At 45.5% G+C, this 17,151-nt stretch overlaps 1 protein-coding gene across 6 annotated transcripts in view; it reads right to left on the bottom strand.

The window, feature by feature from the left end:
- Window positions 1–1,106: 1,106 nt before the first annotated feature.
- Window positions 1,107–17,151, bottom strand: part of Drp2 (dystrophin related protein 2) — a 50,661-nt gene continuing 34,616 nt past the window's right edge. For 3 of the 6 annotated variants that reach the window (XM_008773433.4, XM_063280291.1, XM_008773436.4), the window contains 10 exons: window positions 16,513–16,670; window positions 16,072–16,238; window positions 14,004–14,115; window positions 11,403–11,539; window positions 11,071–11,136; window positions 10,736–10,801; window positions 9,799–9,942; window positions 7,968–8,205; window positions 5,690–5,810; window positions 1,560–5,412 (listed from right to left, as the gene is read on the bottom strand). In XM_008773433.4, coding sequence (XP_008771655.1) covers window positions 5,288–5,412; window positions 5,690–5,810; window positions 7,968–8,205; window positions 9,799–9,942; window positions 10,736–10,801; window positions 11,071–11,136; window positions 11,403–11,539; window positions 14,004–14,115; window positions 16,072–16,238; window positions 16,513–16,670 — 1,334 coding nt within the window. In that variant the 3' untranslated portion in view covers window positions 1,560–5,287. Of the gene's footprint in view, window positions 5,413–5,689; window positions 5,811–7,967; window positions 8,206–9,798; window positions 9,943–10,735; window positions 10,802–11,070; window positions 11,137–11,402; window positions 11,540–14,003; window positions 14,116–16,071; window positions 16,239–16,512; window positions 16,671–17,151 lie in introns of all 6 variants that reach the window. The other 3 variants (NM_023971.2, NM_001395076.1, XM_063280292.1) reach the window with 2 other exon arrangements.

Genomic DNA, 17,151 nt, shown 5'->3' with positions numbered 1-17,151 from the left:
TGATGGAGTACAAATGAGTAGCTCCAGTGTTCGAATTAAATATTCATGTAGTAGAAATGAACACATGGCTGCAGTTGCAGCTCTAGCTACCATTTGTCCTGTATGTAGGTCACCTATTCGAGTGTCCATCTAGTTATCAGCTAGACCCCAGTCTGGTTCCAATTGAAAAAGTGATTACTGCTCTAAGAAAGATTACAGCCAAATGACAATAAGCAACGGGAAGAGAAGAGTAAATCAGTGTATAAAGGTCGAGCCTGGGAGAGTAGGTCAAAGACAGCCAGAATGCTAAGGGAAATCCACAGAAAGTAGTAGAACCAAAGGACATAAGTATGTCCAAAAAAAGTAACGCCAATGTCAGGACAGAAGTATAAGAAAATCATAGAAGCAAAGATGATACATAATTGTTTTCTAGAAACCTAGAACTGAAAAGGTGTGAAGAAGGCGAAGATAATGGGGAAAATTCTGTTTTGGGTTAGGCTAAGAGGCTGAGTTTGAAGTGGGGCTGGACTTTCCAGGTCAGCCAAGGTGGAAGGCTGGGACAGAAACATCTAAACACACTGCTAGACCTCTGAGACAATGCACGAAGTGACTTGTAAGGGTGACCACCAGACTGTTTACTCGCCTTCCTATCTATGGAGGCTACCATGACGCAGTGTCTCATCTGCCTTCCTCATTCCTAAAGGGTGGAGGGCTTTCTGCTTCTGGGGTGCAGCTATTGGCCACAGACCTGCTCAGCTACTACATAGCATTGGCAACTCAACAACAGGGGTCCACCGCTGTCCATGTCACCTGATCTCTTTCACATCCGCATCATCTTTGAGACTAAAGGACCCAGGGAGCTTATAGCACATTCCATTTCTGTTGTGTCTCTAAGTAATAAACTGTATAGATCTGGGTGTTTTGTCTTATCACAAGCTGACATTTTTGAGAATTCCAAAGACTCAGAAAAATGTGAATTATTCCCAATAAGTGTTTAAATGAATAATAATTGGAAATGGATAGCTGGAAGGATAGTATTTGTTGTGTGGGCTAAAATGGATGTGATTGGCATTTGTACTGGGCAATGAATTGTTATGGACTGGCAAGGAAAGAAAAATTGGTGCAGATGAAGGACTAACAAAGCTTTATTTTGGCATGAAATGGCAGTAAGCAAAATGATTATCATCAGTTCATGGGGACATTTTAACACACACTCTCTCCATATATATGCACATATATATATGCATATATATATTCATTCTACAATCTCAGAATAAAGGACAGAGCTTAACAGAGTAAATGCACTTTCATGGAAACTCACAGCAGTGACCCTGATTTTTCTCATACTGCTTCAGCTGCTTGAAAAACTCAGATTGATGAGAAAATTTAGAAACCATTACTTTTTCTGTGAGGCAAGCTCTTCCTTTTGAAAGGGGGAACTTGAGGGGCCACCAGTCCAGGCAACTGCCCGTCTGTCAGTATGCCTGTGGCTTCTTCACCTCTACTCTTTTCTGTCCACCCTAAAATACTAGAGGACGGTGGAAGGCCATGAGCGGAGAAAATAACCAGAGGGACCAAAGTAAACAAATACAAATTTATTCTTCAAAGCGGAATTCAAGGATAAAATGGGAAAAGCACCACAGTGAGTGGCAACTGACATTAACCCATTTGCTCCTAGCCCCCTTCACCCCGAACTTTAATACATTTGCATGCCACCCTTGACACCTCCCCTATCCCCTAATTTTCATCCTTGTGATCAATTCTTGCAGCCAGCAAGCAGCATAGTCAACTTCAGTCTGCCTTTTATACTGCCTTGGGAACAGCAAGGGCATTTGGCAGGTCTCCTTCCAAAAATGGCAGCTAAAGGAGGAGTTAAAACAGCGAGGAATTGCTGAAGTATTTTTCTTCCAAGTCCCAGGATTTTGCAGGGAGGCCCACAGATTGGACTACCCAGCTGAGGAGCTGAATTTCCACAGCCTTAGGGGAATGCCTCTAGGTTCTCCTCCAGGACTGTCCCTCAGTTTGTTGGTTATTTGTCAAAGTACCAAGGGAAACTGGATGGGATTAATAACAGAAAATAGTCCCAGAGGCCACAATTCTGCCATTGAAAATGTGAGTTCAGCAAATGCTCTAGCCTGAAGCTGGGGACTGAACCCCCAAACCCTTTAAAAACACACACCCCAGGAAGGAATAGTAGTCTTTAACATTAATCTGGTGGTAAGAAATTTCCCAGGCTTTGCCTCTGCCTTGCCCCTTGGTTTGTTTTTCACTATTGTGACCTGCCAGACCAGTTCACAAAACACCTGAATCCCAATCAGATTTCTCCATAGTGAAGTCCTGCCAGAGTCTCGGCCTTGTGAGGAACATTGAGAACCTTGATTCTCACCCTTGCATTCTGAAGAGAAGGGCACATGGCCTCCTGGGTAGAAAACTATGGAACTATATACCACAGTCTTGTGTCTTCTAGCCAGTCAGCCTTCCCTTACAATTGCCAACCAGTGTGAAGCTACTCTGAGCCGAAAGCACAGCTACCCTCCCAATGGCTTATTGCTCTCTATCAAATTCTGTCCAGAATAAATTGCCTACATTATTTGATAAAAAATCCAGTAAACACATTCCCCGTCACTGATGCTATCTCATAACGCAGGTTACTAATCCAGCAACTCTTTCACTACCTTCAACTGCAGGGTTATACATTACACAGGGCTCCTTTAGGACCTTCAACACACAACATACCCAATAACATAGAGCACATTTTGCTAAATTCAACCCCAGTATGGACTCACACTGTCCGAGGAGTCATTTTCATCACTGCAGGCAACTTGCCTACATAGGCAGCAGTGACTGCTACTGGATCCCTGAGCAATGTACTCGTCTGGGGTATGGCAGGTAAACACAAGATGGCAAAGTGCCAGTGACTCTCCTAGTGAGACTTCAACCTTGACCTGCTGCTTCGGTCTACATCCAGCACAAATTCTACATAACAAGATCAACATCTTCTCTACCAAGTCCAGTCCATTGAAGTTGTCACAGACCCTCGGTGGCCTAAGAACTCTTGGATGGGGCTTACAAAAGGACTCTTAGATTGTTTCATAGTATCCATGTCCCTAAGCCTTAGGGAGGCATGCAGTTCATAGTTTCTGAGTCCCCTATTCCACAACAAATTTATTTGAATCCTGCCCACAATCTAGGCTCCTACAAAGATGCCTCATTCTGACTATGACCTGGTTCTGTGTTTGATGCTTGCCTACCAAATGCTCACAATACAAGCAGATACCCAGTTCTTCTGAGAGATCTCCAGGCAGGAGATTTGACCCTTGAATCTGTGGCTTGGTTGGGGAGAATGCAATCTTGATTTCTGGAGCCAAGCTACTACTCTACCTCCCTGGAACAGATCAAGCTAGGTTCCTAGCAGGTCCATGTGTGTGCTGTGGCTTGGATTATAATACAGAACTGTAAATATCTCACTTTCTCCTGACTGTGATGACAACCACTGCATTCTATAAGGCCATGATGCAGACCTTAGGCCCTAATGGGATAGGATGTATTCTGTCTTAGCCTGGCAGAGACTAACATATGCCTTATTTATTCTTTCTGTGTGGAGTGGGTAGAGCTTGGATGTGTTCTACTTTGGTTCCCAAATCACTTTTTAAGGGTGGTAAGAAAATTTTACCTAAGGCTCAAGTCTCAGTGGAACAAAGTTTGAAATAGTGAAGAGAACAGAATGCCTCTTCCTGTTAGATTACTCTGTGGCCACAGACTTTCTTTGGATTGGTCTAAAGGTCAATGTACCTCAAATATCAGTATAGAGAAAAACGTCCTTAAGGGCCCAGCCAGGATGCCTTCCCTTCCCTTCCTGCTAGAGACTGAGGCTAACAAAGAGCAAGGCAGGACACTAATTCTTTAAGAACTATTAGAATTTAATATTTGAGTAAGGCTGGGAGAACACTGATGTACAGTAGAAATGTAGTATAGATATGTATATATAAACTCAAAATTGAGTCCATTGCAAGACTCTGGGGTGAAAGCTCTCCTCTGTAGAAAGTAGTCAAAGTGGGCTCTGCCTCTGCTTCAAGTTCTCCAACCCACTCTTTCCACATCCACATTCTGTTCTGAACAGTTGCTAGCCAAAGGAGTCAGAGTGTATACAGCCGAGGAGAAGTTAGTTCATTTTGAGGACCGAGTTCATCTTTCATTGTTAGCAACAGTTTGATATACAGGAAGACCTCGCTGCTATTCCACTTTGCGTGGAATGTGGCCAGTTTTCTGATTCAAGTTTAGTAGCTTTAAAGCAGGAATCACCATTCAGGCTGGTCAGTTGGAACTTTTCCAGTGAGTATTTGGGGGCAATCCGCCATCTTACCCAGTCTAACCTATGCTATCAATTGGTTATATCCTCGTTTATACTCCTCTAGGATAGAGGGTCTCTTTTCCTTTCTCTTTCTCTCTCTCTCACACACACAAAGAGAAAGTAAAGGCCTCTTTGTTGAAGAAGATGCCACTCCTGCCAGCAGCTCAGTGAGGACAGACTCAGAAAACCAGAGTGACTTCGGATGGCTTTCCAGAGCATCTCAACGAGTCTCTTGGGATGCCAAGGCCACCAGAAAATAGGATCATGGGGGGGGTATTTAAAGAAACAAGTATTTTTTATGTTAATGTTTCCAAATATAGGGTGGAAGCGTGTCTACAATGAAAATGCTCCTCCATCAGAGAAGCTCTGCTAGGTACTGTGGCAGGATGAATTAAAGATATTGGAGGAAAAAACATGTAGATAGAATCCTCAAGAACTATGCTCTGGAGCTGAACTAATAGGACATAAACTGCCTAGACTTCCTAAGGCGCCCTTTGGAGGAATGTCTCAGGGATACCCATTTGTCTCTTTCAGTTGGGCCAGATAGTAGGAGATCAATAACGCAGAACCTCGAGGCCATTAGGCTTTCCCTTCTTTGATTCCATGGAGAAGCGAAAGGGACCAGTGGGCACTGCTTAGCTCTGCAAGGTAACTTTCTGCTCCTTATCTGGGTGACAAGTGCCTTTGCCTGGGCTGCAACAGCAGAATAACATAAGGGACAGGTTCAGTCTTAAGGATTAATGGGTACATTTCTAGAGTCAGAGGTAACACAGCTCTCCTCTCTTCCTCCACCACATCTCACAAGCCATTAGATCCCTGCTGCTGCCCCAGGCCCAAATATCTCTGGCTGAGGAATGTGGGGCCAGTGGCTACTGGAAAGGTTGGGCAAAGGTTAAGGGACGGCATTGACGAGAATCAGGAAAGGACTATGAACTACAGGATGGGGGTATGACTCCATCAAGAGGCCAGCAGAGTGTTCGCAGTCACATCAGAGCTTCGCACACTGGGGAAGGCGTGGCGGAGCTTCTCCATGATGTCTTCTAAGCATAGGCTGACATCCTGACTCTTTGAACCCACATCATCTAAGTTAGAAGAGAGATGAGAGATTTTGAGATTTCCTTTATAAGAAGAAAGGCAAGAGGCTGAGCTAGGCTGCTATTTGCTGAATAGTGGGTTCAGAGTACTTGTACCCTCCCACTCAAATGACCAGTATGGAGAATGCACTCACTAGACATTTTTAGAAGAAACGTATGAGAGAGACAGTCAACAAACCAATTATACACAACCCTAGTCCCAGCTCTAGTAAAGTGTTGGGCAGGACAAATCACTGGAGGAAGTGGGTTACATGAGGGAACTTACCTGCAGCCTCAGTGTCTGGAGTAGTCTGTCCCTTCTCCCGGGGATGACTGCCTTCTGACTGGCGTGGGGAGGAGGCTAGGGATGAGCCTGCAGAGCCATTGCCATCTGATTCAGTGGGTGGCTAGCAAGAGGTGAGACATGATTTAAGTGGCTTTGTCTTCATAACCTCATTCTTAGACCCCTGAGCTTAAAAAGGAACCTTAGAGACTCTGTGCCTGCCCTTTTGTACTGGGTCCTTAAGAAGCTTTTCACGGTGCCATAAGCTGTGCCTTCTTCCTTCAGGAAACCTCTTAGATCGTTGTTAGATCCTTTTAACAACAGGAGTCAAAGGTTCCTGGTTCTTACAAGAATGGCACTGCACCTAAGGGTCTTTTGATGCCATTTCAACTATATTTAGGCTATTTAGAGCCCATTTTTCCCTGCACTTTCATCGTTGCACACCTGATCCTCAGTTCATGGCATAGCGCATGTTAGAAAACTGCAGGAACTCATGGAAGATTGTCCCTGGAACTAAAGAGGCCAATGAAACACATGGCATAAGAGAGCAGAACGGAGGGCTGACTGGGAGAGAAGGAAGGGACTAGAGGGGAAGCAGGGACACAGAGGAGGGAAATGGAAGGCAAAGTATGGCGATTCAAATGTACAGAGGCCAGGATGAAAATAGTATTTTGAATGTGAGCTTAAAACTAGTTAAGAAAGGAACAAGGCTGTTCCTTGGATAGTAAAGAGAACAGGGACACTGTTGCATACGATGACAATGACAGATGACATGCATGATTAGTGTGCTATATTCCTGGTACCTTGCTGAATTCTGCATATACATTATTTGATTTTAGGATGGTTATAATCCTCTGATGTAAAATGTTTACCTATTATTAGTACTGTGTATATGTGTGTGGCATCTGCAGATACATTTATGATATGAAGCATGTGTAGGTCACAGGACAACTGCATAGAGTTGGTTCTCTTTCCACCTTTATGTGGGTCGCAGAGATTGAACTCAGTTTGTCAGGCCTGTGTGGGAAAGACTTAACCAGCTGAGCCACCTTGCTAGCCCCCCTTTAAAAAGGTATGTTTTTATTTTTATGTGTGTGTCTGTGAGGGTGTGCCGTGTGTGTGAGTACCTCCGGAGGCCAGACAAAGGTGCCTGATTCCTTACCCCTGGAGTTACTCATAGTTGTGAGCTGACTTACACCGGTGCTAGGCAGCTGAACTCCGGTCCTCTGCACGAGCATTCTTAACTTCTGACCATCTCTCACTGTCCATTGATTTGCTTTGTTTTGTCTTAATTTAAAGCTAATATTATCATGACCTCTGTTTTACAGAGAACCGGGGCCAAATAAGGTTAAATAACTTTCTGAGCCCCCACAGTCAATATATTCAAGCCCAGGCTGCCTGACCCAAGAGTTGCCTGACCTTCCAGAGACAAAAAGGGCAAATTGCAACAAAAGAGCCCTTTCTTGTAAAAATTTTTCTCTTGGGTTGGGGTTTAGCTCAGCGGTAGAGCGCTTGCCTAGAGAGCGCAAGGCCCTGGGTTCGGTCCCCAGCTCCGGAAAAAAATTTTTTTCTCTTGCCAAACATGTCCAAACCTGAAAATGCCACATTTTGGATTATGACTTGGTGTTTATGTGTCCTTGAATGCGTACACATTTGTGTGCACTTGAGGATACATGTATGCACATGCGTGTGGAGGCTAGAGAATAACCATGGGTGTCAGTCCTTAGGTGTTGCCCACCTTTTTTTTTCCTGTTTTCATTTCTTTGTTTTAAGAGACAGGGTCTTCCATGAGCCTGGAATTCACCAAGTAGACTAGGCTAGCCAGGAAGCCCCAGAAATCCATGTCCCTGGCATGGAAATTCCAAGTGTGTGTCACCATACCTGGCTTTTTAAAAAAATTGTCTCTGCAGATGTAGCTTAGGTACTCATGCTTGGTGCAATACTGAGTCCCTTTGTTTAGGATGGTTTTTTGAAATTTATTCTTTTAATACCAGATTCCAGTGGGCTGTGAAATACAGCTTCCTTAAAAGTCCTTAAAAGTCCATAGGGATCTTAAGAGTGACACACAGAGGAGGCATGGAAGTGAACGGGAAGAGGACTGCTTAAGCATGGACCCATTCTGCCCACTTTCTTCTGCATTTCTTCATCCAATTGCCAGTCAGCTCTTCTCAAGAAGTCACCTGACTGCCACAACCTAAGTGGCACTTTCTCTTTCTCTGCTCCAACCCCAGCTCTCTGAGCCCTCCTGATTAGGGCTCTGGTTCTGTAACTGCAGCCTCACCTGCAGGAGCAGCTCTCTCAGGCGTTGCAGCTGAGACTCTAACTGCTTGTTGTGGTCTTCAAGGATCTGCATGCGTGTCTCCAGGCGGCTCTTGTGCTGCCGCAGGATCCTGGCTTCAGCTAGAAGCTCTTCATTGCGGTGGTCTGGGGTTGCTTCAGCAGAGCCCTCAGCTAGGGTAGGTGCCTCGACTGCTTCTTCGTGCTGCCATTTCAGGCGCCTCAGCTCTCCCTGAAGAATCCTGCCACGGACACAGATGCCAAGGCCTAAGGCTTTAACAGGATCACCTAGCTATCCAGAATCCACGAGTGCCCTGTTTCTCATGTGTGAGGAGGTCTCTGCGATCTCCCAACCCACCCCCTGGAGATGCTCTGCTTGAAATGGCCACAGCCACTTCCTCTCCAGCCTGCTTGACATTTACACTGCCATCCTGAAGCCTTGGAGCAGTAAACTGACATTTCACATAAGAAATGTCTTAGGGCTTTGATGCTTTGGGGATTAATTTTGACCTTAAAAAGCAGGTAAGAACATGTTCTGCAAATATTAGTGCCAATGGCTCGCCTATTACTCTACTTATAGATTTTTAGATTCTCAGCGAAGACATAGCATACATAAAGAGATCACCTATACTGCAGCCTCTCTCTGCATTGACCTGCTTTGAATGTTCATAATGGGCCATCAGGAGACACTCCACATTTAGGCATTATCACTTTCTGTTGTCCAGGCGAAGAGAATCCTGCTCTTTCTACCATTCTCCAGAGCCTGCTCTCTGCTGCTCCAATGTAGCAGTTTTCTCTCCTTCCCTGGAGAAACCAGGGCATTGATCACAGTTCACTCCATTGTATAAGGACCGCTTTGTCCTAATGTTCACAACTAGTCCACAGTTCACACCACTGCTGTGCCCTGCCCCACACGTTCAACAACACACAAATCGATCTTGTGTGCTTTTATCCTGACAATGTTACCTTTGCTGGAAAAGTCTCTAAAGGCTTGCTGTATGTTTGTGCATTTATCTTTCCAGGATTGGTGACACACACTTTGTGAACCAGACCTCACCTGCACTCCACCATCTGAGGAACATTGTTCTAAGACTTGCTAATCCGAGGGCGGTGTGGGGACCAGTGACACTAGCTAGTCTCCCTGACTGCTGGTTAGAAATAGAAACTCAGGCCCTCCACACCCAGGAGTGAGTGGGTGAGTGAGCTTTTTTTTCAAGCTTTGCCATTGACTCCTGTGCATACTAATGCTTGAAGTGCACTACCCTAAGAGGCTCTGCAGATGGTACTCCCCTCCCTCCAAGAGCCTTCAACTTCTGTCAGGCCCATGCAGCCACCTCTACTTCTGTGGTGATTAATGCGACTAGTGGCCCGTCATCTCTCTGCTTCGGAAATGCTATGTGTAGTTTCAAAAAGCCCTGGAATACTTTCATTCAGTAACAAGTAGTTCTTTCTACTTTCAGTACAGAAAGTTTTTTGACAGCAAGGACAAGTTATGTTCTCATCTGCATTCTTCTGGTGTTCTCTTTCCCTGTATCTCGTGGATACTCAGAAAAGGTCAGGGTTATATTACAAGGACTCAAACAATTATTAGAAGAATCAACATTGATTAACCCTTACTATAAGGACTGACACATTCTATGATTGATCTCATTTGGTCTTCACAATAAGCCTGGCAAGTTAGCATCGCTGTCATCCCTATTACAGAGCTGAGAAGATGGACGATCAGAAGATGTAAGTGACTTGATCCAGGTTACATAGCACATTAAGCATCAAGGTTGAAGCTCAATCTGCCAGCCTCCGGCACCCGCACTAATTTATGCCATGACCGTACCTACCGGTTCTCATCTTCTAAATGGGCCAGGATCTTCTCGAGTTCCCCCTTGCTTTCTGTGGCCATGCTGCACGGAGCCTGCTGTCCAAAGGCCGGCTCTCGGTCTGTGATGGGGCTGGAGTGCCTCAACAGGTACTGGTCCTCGTCGCTGCATGGGAGTGGGCAGAGCAAAGGAGGTGACTGGGTGTTGAACATAGAAACAGGCCAGGGAGCCAGTTCCCAGATCCTAGCTTGGAGCCCAGGAAATGTATGCTGGCGCATTCACTTTGAAGTCATATAAAGAAAGGCTTCGGGATACTAAAAGAGGCAGTGTCTGAGAGAGGATTGGGAGATATTTCCAGGATGCTGACGTTTCTGGGGTTTTCTCAAATATAATGAGAAAACCACCTTCCATTCCAGGCTGTTTCCCCATCTATGTGTCTTTCCTTTTTCACCTTCCAGAAGGATCTGGTCCCAGTTAGGACCAGACTGTCCCATGTCAGCAGTTCCTAGGCCTTCTTTACAGGCAAGGAACCTCTCTTAGAGATGCAAGAACTCCCTCTCTGTCCTATGGCACCAGGCCTCCCTTAGGCCATACTTGAGTAATGGTTCTGTTTCCTCTTAGGGTTTCTGTAGCATTAATGGGGTTTTGTATCTTAAGCTGCTTAAGCCGCTTTGTGCAGCTTTGGACAGGAGCTTTTTTTAAATTTCTGTCTTCAAAGTTGTGCATAGGAAGATGATATCATGTGATATGAAGGGACCTTGGTAGATGGTTCAGTTGACAGGTGAGAAATTGCTTCTCTTCCTAAACACTGTAGTCGGGAAGCAGCCTTCCTTCCTCTGGGAGTCAAGGACCCTAAGCACCGGCCTCCCATTCTCTTGGTGAGATACCATTCCCAAACAGTGGCAGAAGGATCCCAAGGACAGCTATTTCTGGGAAATTAGCAGCTGTGGAAACTCACATGCTGTCATCCGGGGACAGGCTGTCATTAAAAAAGGAACAATTTTGACTTTCCATCTCAGCAAGCCTAGAAAGACAGAGCCACAATAGGAGAGAATGTAGGATGTGGGGCCTGCTTCCATCCCCAGCACTCTAATAGAACAATAAGATCACTGGCTTAGGGAGCTGGCCCCAACTCCCCACCACTAAGGATTGGGCCTTGCTGGCCATGGTACGTTCTACTTCCCACCGCCCCTGGCTCATTCTAATTCTCCCTGTCCTTGGACTTCCTACAATTCCTACCCTTTTCTCTTTGGACTTCGAATAGTCCCCACTCCCACTGAAAGGCAGTGGTACCTGCTGGCAAAATGCTCAATTCGAGAGTGTGTGTCAGCGTGTGGCAACATCGGGGAAGAAGCAGGTCTAGAAGAAAGCAGCAAAGATTCAGAAGACCCAAAGCAACTGAAAGCCCATCTCCCCGCCATCCTCCCCGCCTGGATGCTAACAAGATACAAAGAGTGGATCCTAGTCTATAGCTCAGGCCAGAATCTAGGTCAGACATAAGCCGAACCACCCTGTCGCTGGCGATTTTTCACACTGTCCAGCTCATCTGTGACTCAGCCCCTGGCCAGCACATAGGTGAGCTGGATGAGGTCACCTGGAGTCTCTGCTCAGCCGCTACTACTCACGTCTCACTGCAGTCGCTCTCCAGTACTGACTGCACAGGCAGATAACCTCGCTGAGGGTGTTTGCTGAAATACTGCTTGGAGCGAAATTTATTCTTTAAGGTTGTGGCAAAGTCCCTCATGTTTTCACTAGATGTGGTCTGCAGGGAGACAGGACAGAGAGAGCCACGCTAGTGACATCAGGACACCATGAGATCTTGGAACTCCTTCACTAGAGCACAGAATGTGTCTGGTACCCCCCCCCCCAATAAATCAAAACAGAGTCTCAACGAAATTCACTCTAAACTCTCAACACTAGTTGCCTCTGGGAAGGTAGACTGGAGCGGTGAAGAGAAAGGAAGACTTTCATTTTAAACTCGGAACACTCCTGTCTGCATACTTTGAATCTTTTACAGAGAGCATGTAATTGTACATTTGAGGTTTATTTTATGTTGTTACACTAGGGTTGTTTAGGTGATCACATTGTTGAAAGCTCATGGGTTCTTCAGTGTTAAACAGAGAAGGCAGCATCTCACAGCGGGTGCCCCGATCTCTGGCTCTTACAATCTTCCTGTGCCCTTTTCTGTGGGATCGGTGGGAATCAGGCACCCCCAGTCACTTATTATCTACATTTTGACTAATTGTGGATCTCTGTAAGAACACAACAGCAGATGACATGCCAACACAGACAGGGGAAATTCCACAGTCCCACCCCTAGAGGAAGAGCTATAAGGGGTCAATGCTTGCTAAGGGAGAAAGAACCATTCTTCTTCAGGGACAAGTTCCCATACAGGTTATCCAATGCCAAGTGGTCAGCTTTGGACACATGTACATACTAGCAAAGCTAAATGGACTCAGTGTGTGCATACATATGTAATATGTATATAGATATGTATGTTTTTATGATTTATTTATTTTGTATTTTATGCATCTGGGTGCCTTGCCTGCACGTATATCTACCCCGTTGGAACTGGAGTGGCAAACAGTTGTAGGCAGCTTTGTGGGTGCTGGGAATCGAACCTGAATCCTTTAGGAACAGCAGTGCTCTCAACTGTAGAGCCATTTCTCCAGCCCAAGTGGATTGTGGACAAACAGAGGTGTGTGTGTGTGTGTGTGTGTGTGTGTGTGTGTGTGTACACATGTATATACAAGTAACAATAATTAAAGAAGATATCATGCATTTGGGCGGGGTCACAGCAAAAGTTGGAGGGGATAGGAGTGCAGTTCACATATGATGTTCTCAAAAATAAAATTATCATATAAAAACTTCTTATTAATGTCTGTTTATAAAACTTGAAATTTTATTTACTTTGCGTGCGTACGTATGTACCCACTACAATACACAGATGGCAGTCAGAGGACAACTCACAGGAATCGCTTCTCTTCGTCTACCATGTGTGTTCTATGAATCAAACTGCAGTCATGGGGCCTGGCACACTTTACCCACTAAGCCATCTTGTTGTCCCTTTTCTATAAATTCCAAGAATGGGAAAGATAAACAGGAGGCAGAGGATTATCAGCTTCTCTCTTCCAGCGAGTTTCTTCTGTTTGTCCTTTATAATGTTTTGTGTAAATGATGATAAAGGAAAAGTAACAGACATGGCCCCTACTCTCGCTGCCTCACACATCCCTGTGCTAACATAATTTGAAGATAATACCTTAGAAAGGGGAATTCTGGAGAACCAGGTTAAAAAGGGAGAGGTGGGGAGGGGAGAAAGCCAGTTGGACTGCACTTGGGGTTCTGGAAGAATCTAAGGGAACAGAAAAGTATAAGATGTTAAGAGGGGGAGGGAAAGATGGCTCAGCAGTAAAGAGCTCTGATGTTTCAGAGGACTCGGGTTCAATTCCTAGCATCCACAAGGCTACCCACAACTATTTGTCACTCCAGTTCCAAGGGACCTGACACTCCCTTCCGGCCTCTTCAGGCACCAGGTATGCAAGTGGTTCGCATACGTACATGCAGCCAAAACACCCAGATGTATAAAACACAAAATGGATAAATCTTAAAAGATATTGAAAGGACAAGCTCAGGATGCTACCTACACATGTAGCAGCCCTGTGCCCAAGTTCTAGGACATGGCACAAGATGGGCTCAGGCAGTTTTGAAGGGAAGGTTGCCTATGGAAACCAAGTACAAATGGTGAGTATAGGTCAAAAGCATATGTTTCTCATTTTAATGGACTGTGTGACTTGAGCACAGACTTTGGTACGCAAGGAGGGGTAGAAAAAAAAGACAAAGTAGAAGAAAGAGACCCAGGGATTCAGTACAGGAGCTATACAAGAACGAGCCAAGAAAACTCATATCAGCAAGAGAAAGGAAGGTATCTAGAACCATCTTTCTCCTCCATCCAAGACCCCCCCTCCCGCCCCAGGGTATTTTTCTGTAGCAAAACAGTTAATGCCAATTAAAGGACTAGGAGGGCACAGAGCTCCCTAGGCAACTATGGCCCCAGGGTCAGAAAAGCTGTGATGGAAGAGTAGGAACCCCAAACCAGTGAACCCCCATTATTTGGGTAATGCTCCATTGGGGAAATTTGAGACCTGTGTGCCAATGCTGTGCAAAGAGGATCAAAACCTAGTGTGTGAGAAATGCCTGCCCTCCCACCTGGTGTGGAGGCTGCATACCGGTGTGTAATACTCCATGATGGGATAGTGGAGCTTGTTGCCTTTGCTGGCCTTGCCTGTCAAGAAGCAGGTCTGGCAGATATCCACGTTAAATTGTTTCAGACTCCGGTACCTGGGGGAGAGAAGGTATGGTCATGGAGATCATCCAGCGTACCACCGTTTCCCCAATCCAAATACACACAGAGAAGGGAGTGGAGCTCAACCTCGACAGGTGAATAGCCTCATTCTACAGACCATAAATCCTGCATTCAACCACAGGACCCCAGGGAGTGTGCAAAGGGGCATTGTGTCAGCCAGGTCTTAAAGGGGGCCAGGTAGGAATAAACATCTCACTGTGGTAGCTTTCTAAACAGGGATGGTCCCAAAGGTCCCCTCCCTACTCTGGAGAAGTCAAACCTGCTAAATGAAGGCCATTTATTCACTGGCTGCAGTTAACAGAAGGTTGTTTTCAAAGGTTCTTATAAAACTGTATTTATATTATTACAGATTATAGAATAGTCCTCCCAATCTCCTTTTAAAGGCAAGCTAAACTTCTCTAGTCCTGGGAGCATCAAAGAGTGAAAAGCCTAGCCTTAGGTAATCCAATATCTATCCCTTGGTTTAGAGCTAAATAGCCAGTTTATCTTGGGCAGTTTACTCAAGTTATAAAAAGCAGAGTGTTTGTAGGGGCAGTTGTATGTTAGTAGTCTAAAAAGCTAAAAGGTTGGCTGGATTGAGGTTGGGACTCAGTGTGTTCCTAGCATGCCCAAGACCCCGAATTCTATCCTCAGCAGCACATTCACAAACTTCAGGCATTTTAGGAGAGCAGTTAGCTTTGTGGAAGAAGGAGTGGGTTATAATCTGGGAGGCTTCACAGGAGTTTCAATAATGTTTTATCCCTTAAGCTTGGCCCTGGGTATGCACAGTGTGCTTCGGTCAGTTGACACTAAAACATATTCCCATCTATGAGGTTTATAGTGGAGAGGAATGTGCAGTTGACTTACGAAAAGCCCTCATGTGTCATGAAAGTTGCTTTTGGGTTAGGGTGCATTCACAGCCATTCTCAGCTGCAGAGCTGTGGGTCGTTCATGCCTCTGAGGCCGTTACATCTATAGGACTGATTGGGTCTCCTTTAGGTGAAAATGCTGGCCGTGTTTGCTCAGGCTTTGCTGACTGAGCATCTGGAAATCCAGACATCCCTGATAGAGCATTGCATACCAATCTCAGATTTTTAAAGATTCACTTATGTATGTATTATATGCATATGGGTGCTCTGTCTGCATGTATGTCTACACACCAGAAGAGGGCAGCAGATCCCATCATAGATGGTTGTAAGCCACCATGTAGGTGCTGGGAATTGAACTCAGAACCTCTGGAAGGGCAGCCAGTGCTCTTAACCAAGGAGCTTCTCAGGTTTTAGATTAGGGATATGTGAGCTGCGTGGTGGAGTGTGTATCTCTTTCTAACTCTGCACTGGGATCTCCTGTGTGTAGCCTACTAGTCAGCTGTGTGGGGGACAGTATTTATTTATTTATTTATTTATTTATTTTTCATCTTTATTAACTTGGGTGTTTCTTATTTACATTTCGATTGTTATTCCCCTTCCCGGTTTCCGGGCCAACATCCCCGTAACCCCTCCCTCTCCCCTTCTTCATGGGTGTTCCCCTCCCCATCCTCCCCCCATTGCCACCCTCCCCCCAACAATCCCGTTCACTGGGGGTTCAGTCTTGGCAGGACCAAGGGCTTCCCCTTCCACGGGAACAGTATTTATAACACATATGATATAAATCAGTTTTTCTTTCTTTCTGTGGAGTTGATTGTGAAATATATATGCTGATACAACATTTAGTATATAGATTATTTTTATAGCATCTACTATATATTTTTAAGAACCTGTAGTACTTTGTATTATAACTAGAATGAAAATTTTCCTTTATAATTTTTAGAAATTAAACATTTTCAATAAAAAAGGTTATAAGAACACACCATGGATAAATCATAAAGCATAATGACTAAACAAGGCTGTTCTGTAACCAACTTTTGGGTCCCATGATATTTTTATTATCCCAGAAGGTATCGTATCCCATACCTGAACCCTTTGATGGGGCACTGTCTACAGATAGAACACTTGGTCTGATGCTTCACTTGCTCAGCAACGGTGACCCGATGAAGAACAGCCAGCCACACCATAGACTGGGGCTCCAGGTTGACCCACTCCAGGAATTGGGAAGCTTCAATGACTGGCTTGCCAGTGCTCTAGAGAAATGAGAAATCTAATGAAGATAAGGCCAAATATCTTGCTGCTTGAGTGTCAGCCAGTGCCCAGTGACGCAGGGAATTGGGACCCTCTTCTGCAGGCTTCCAGCTCTACACCCCAGAGAACTGTTAGTTCTGTTTTCCTTTCTCCAAAGAGCTCCCATGCCTCTGAGTACTTTGCACCCAAAGCTGGGAGGCTGGTCTCCGTCTGTTCCACTCCCCACCCCTTCCGTCTTACTTCCCTCCCTCTGTGAAGCTACAGCTCCATACTTACGAAGCGAAAGCAACTACGGACACTGGGCTCCACATTGCTGCCCCCAAATGCTGCCACTTCACCCAGCTGACGGGGCACTTGGATGGCTTCATGAAGCAGGGCACCGAGGTGGCGCTGGTCACACTGGCTGCCTGAATTGGCCACTTGGCTGAAGAGATCTGCTGGGCCCGTCATCAACAATAGCCAGACCCGATTTAGGAATGACCAGAGAATGGTGCATGGAGGAAGAAGGAGAAAAGGATGAGAGAGAAAGAGCACACTGGACTGTGGAACTGATAACTTGAACGTGGCAAATGCAGAAATTCATCCCCGAGCTCAACTCCCAAGGGTTTGAAAAAGAGCATTTGTGAGTTTGGGTGGGGGAATGAGGCAGACACAAAGAGGACATCGTCAACGAGAAAGGAAGGGAGGGGAAAGGGGCAGTGAGGGAGAGAACAAAGGAGAGAGTGATAAAGAGACAGACACAGGAGCACAGGAGAAAGAAAGAAAGAAATGGATATCGGCGAGGAGGCAGGGTCGAAAGAAAAACAGAGAGAGGGAGGAAAGAGAAAGAGAGAGAAAAGAGAAGATCGGAGAAGGAGAGAGAGAGACACAGAGAGAGAGAGACAGAGACAGAGAGACAGGGAGAGAGACAGAGAC

Source organism: Rattus norvegicus, chromosome X (genome assembly GCF_036323735.1).
Source record: "Rattus norvegicus strain BN/NHsdMcwi chromosome X, GRCr8, whole genome shotgun sequence".
In the NCBI taxonomy this organism is placed as follows: Eukaryota; Metazoa; Chordata; class Mammalia; order Rodentia; family Muridae; genus Rattus; species Rattus norvegicus.
This window is presented reverse-complemented; position numbering and strand designations above follow the sequence as displayed.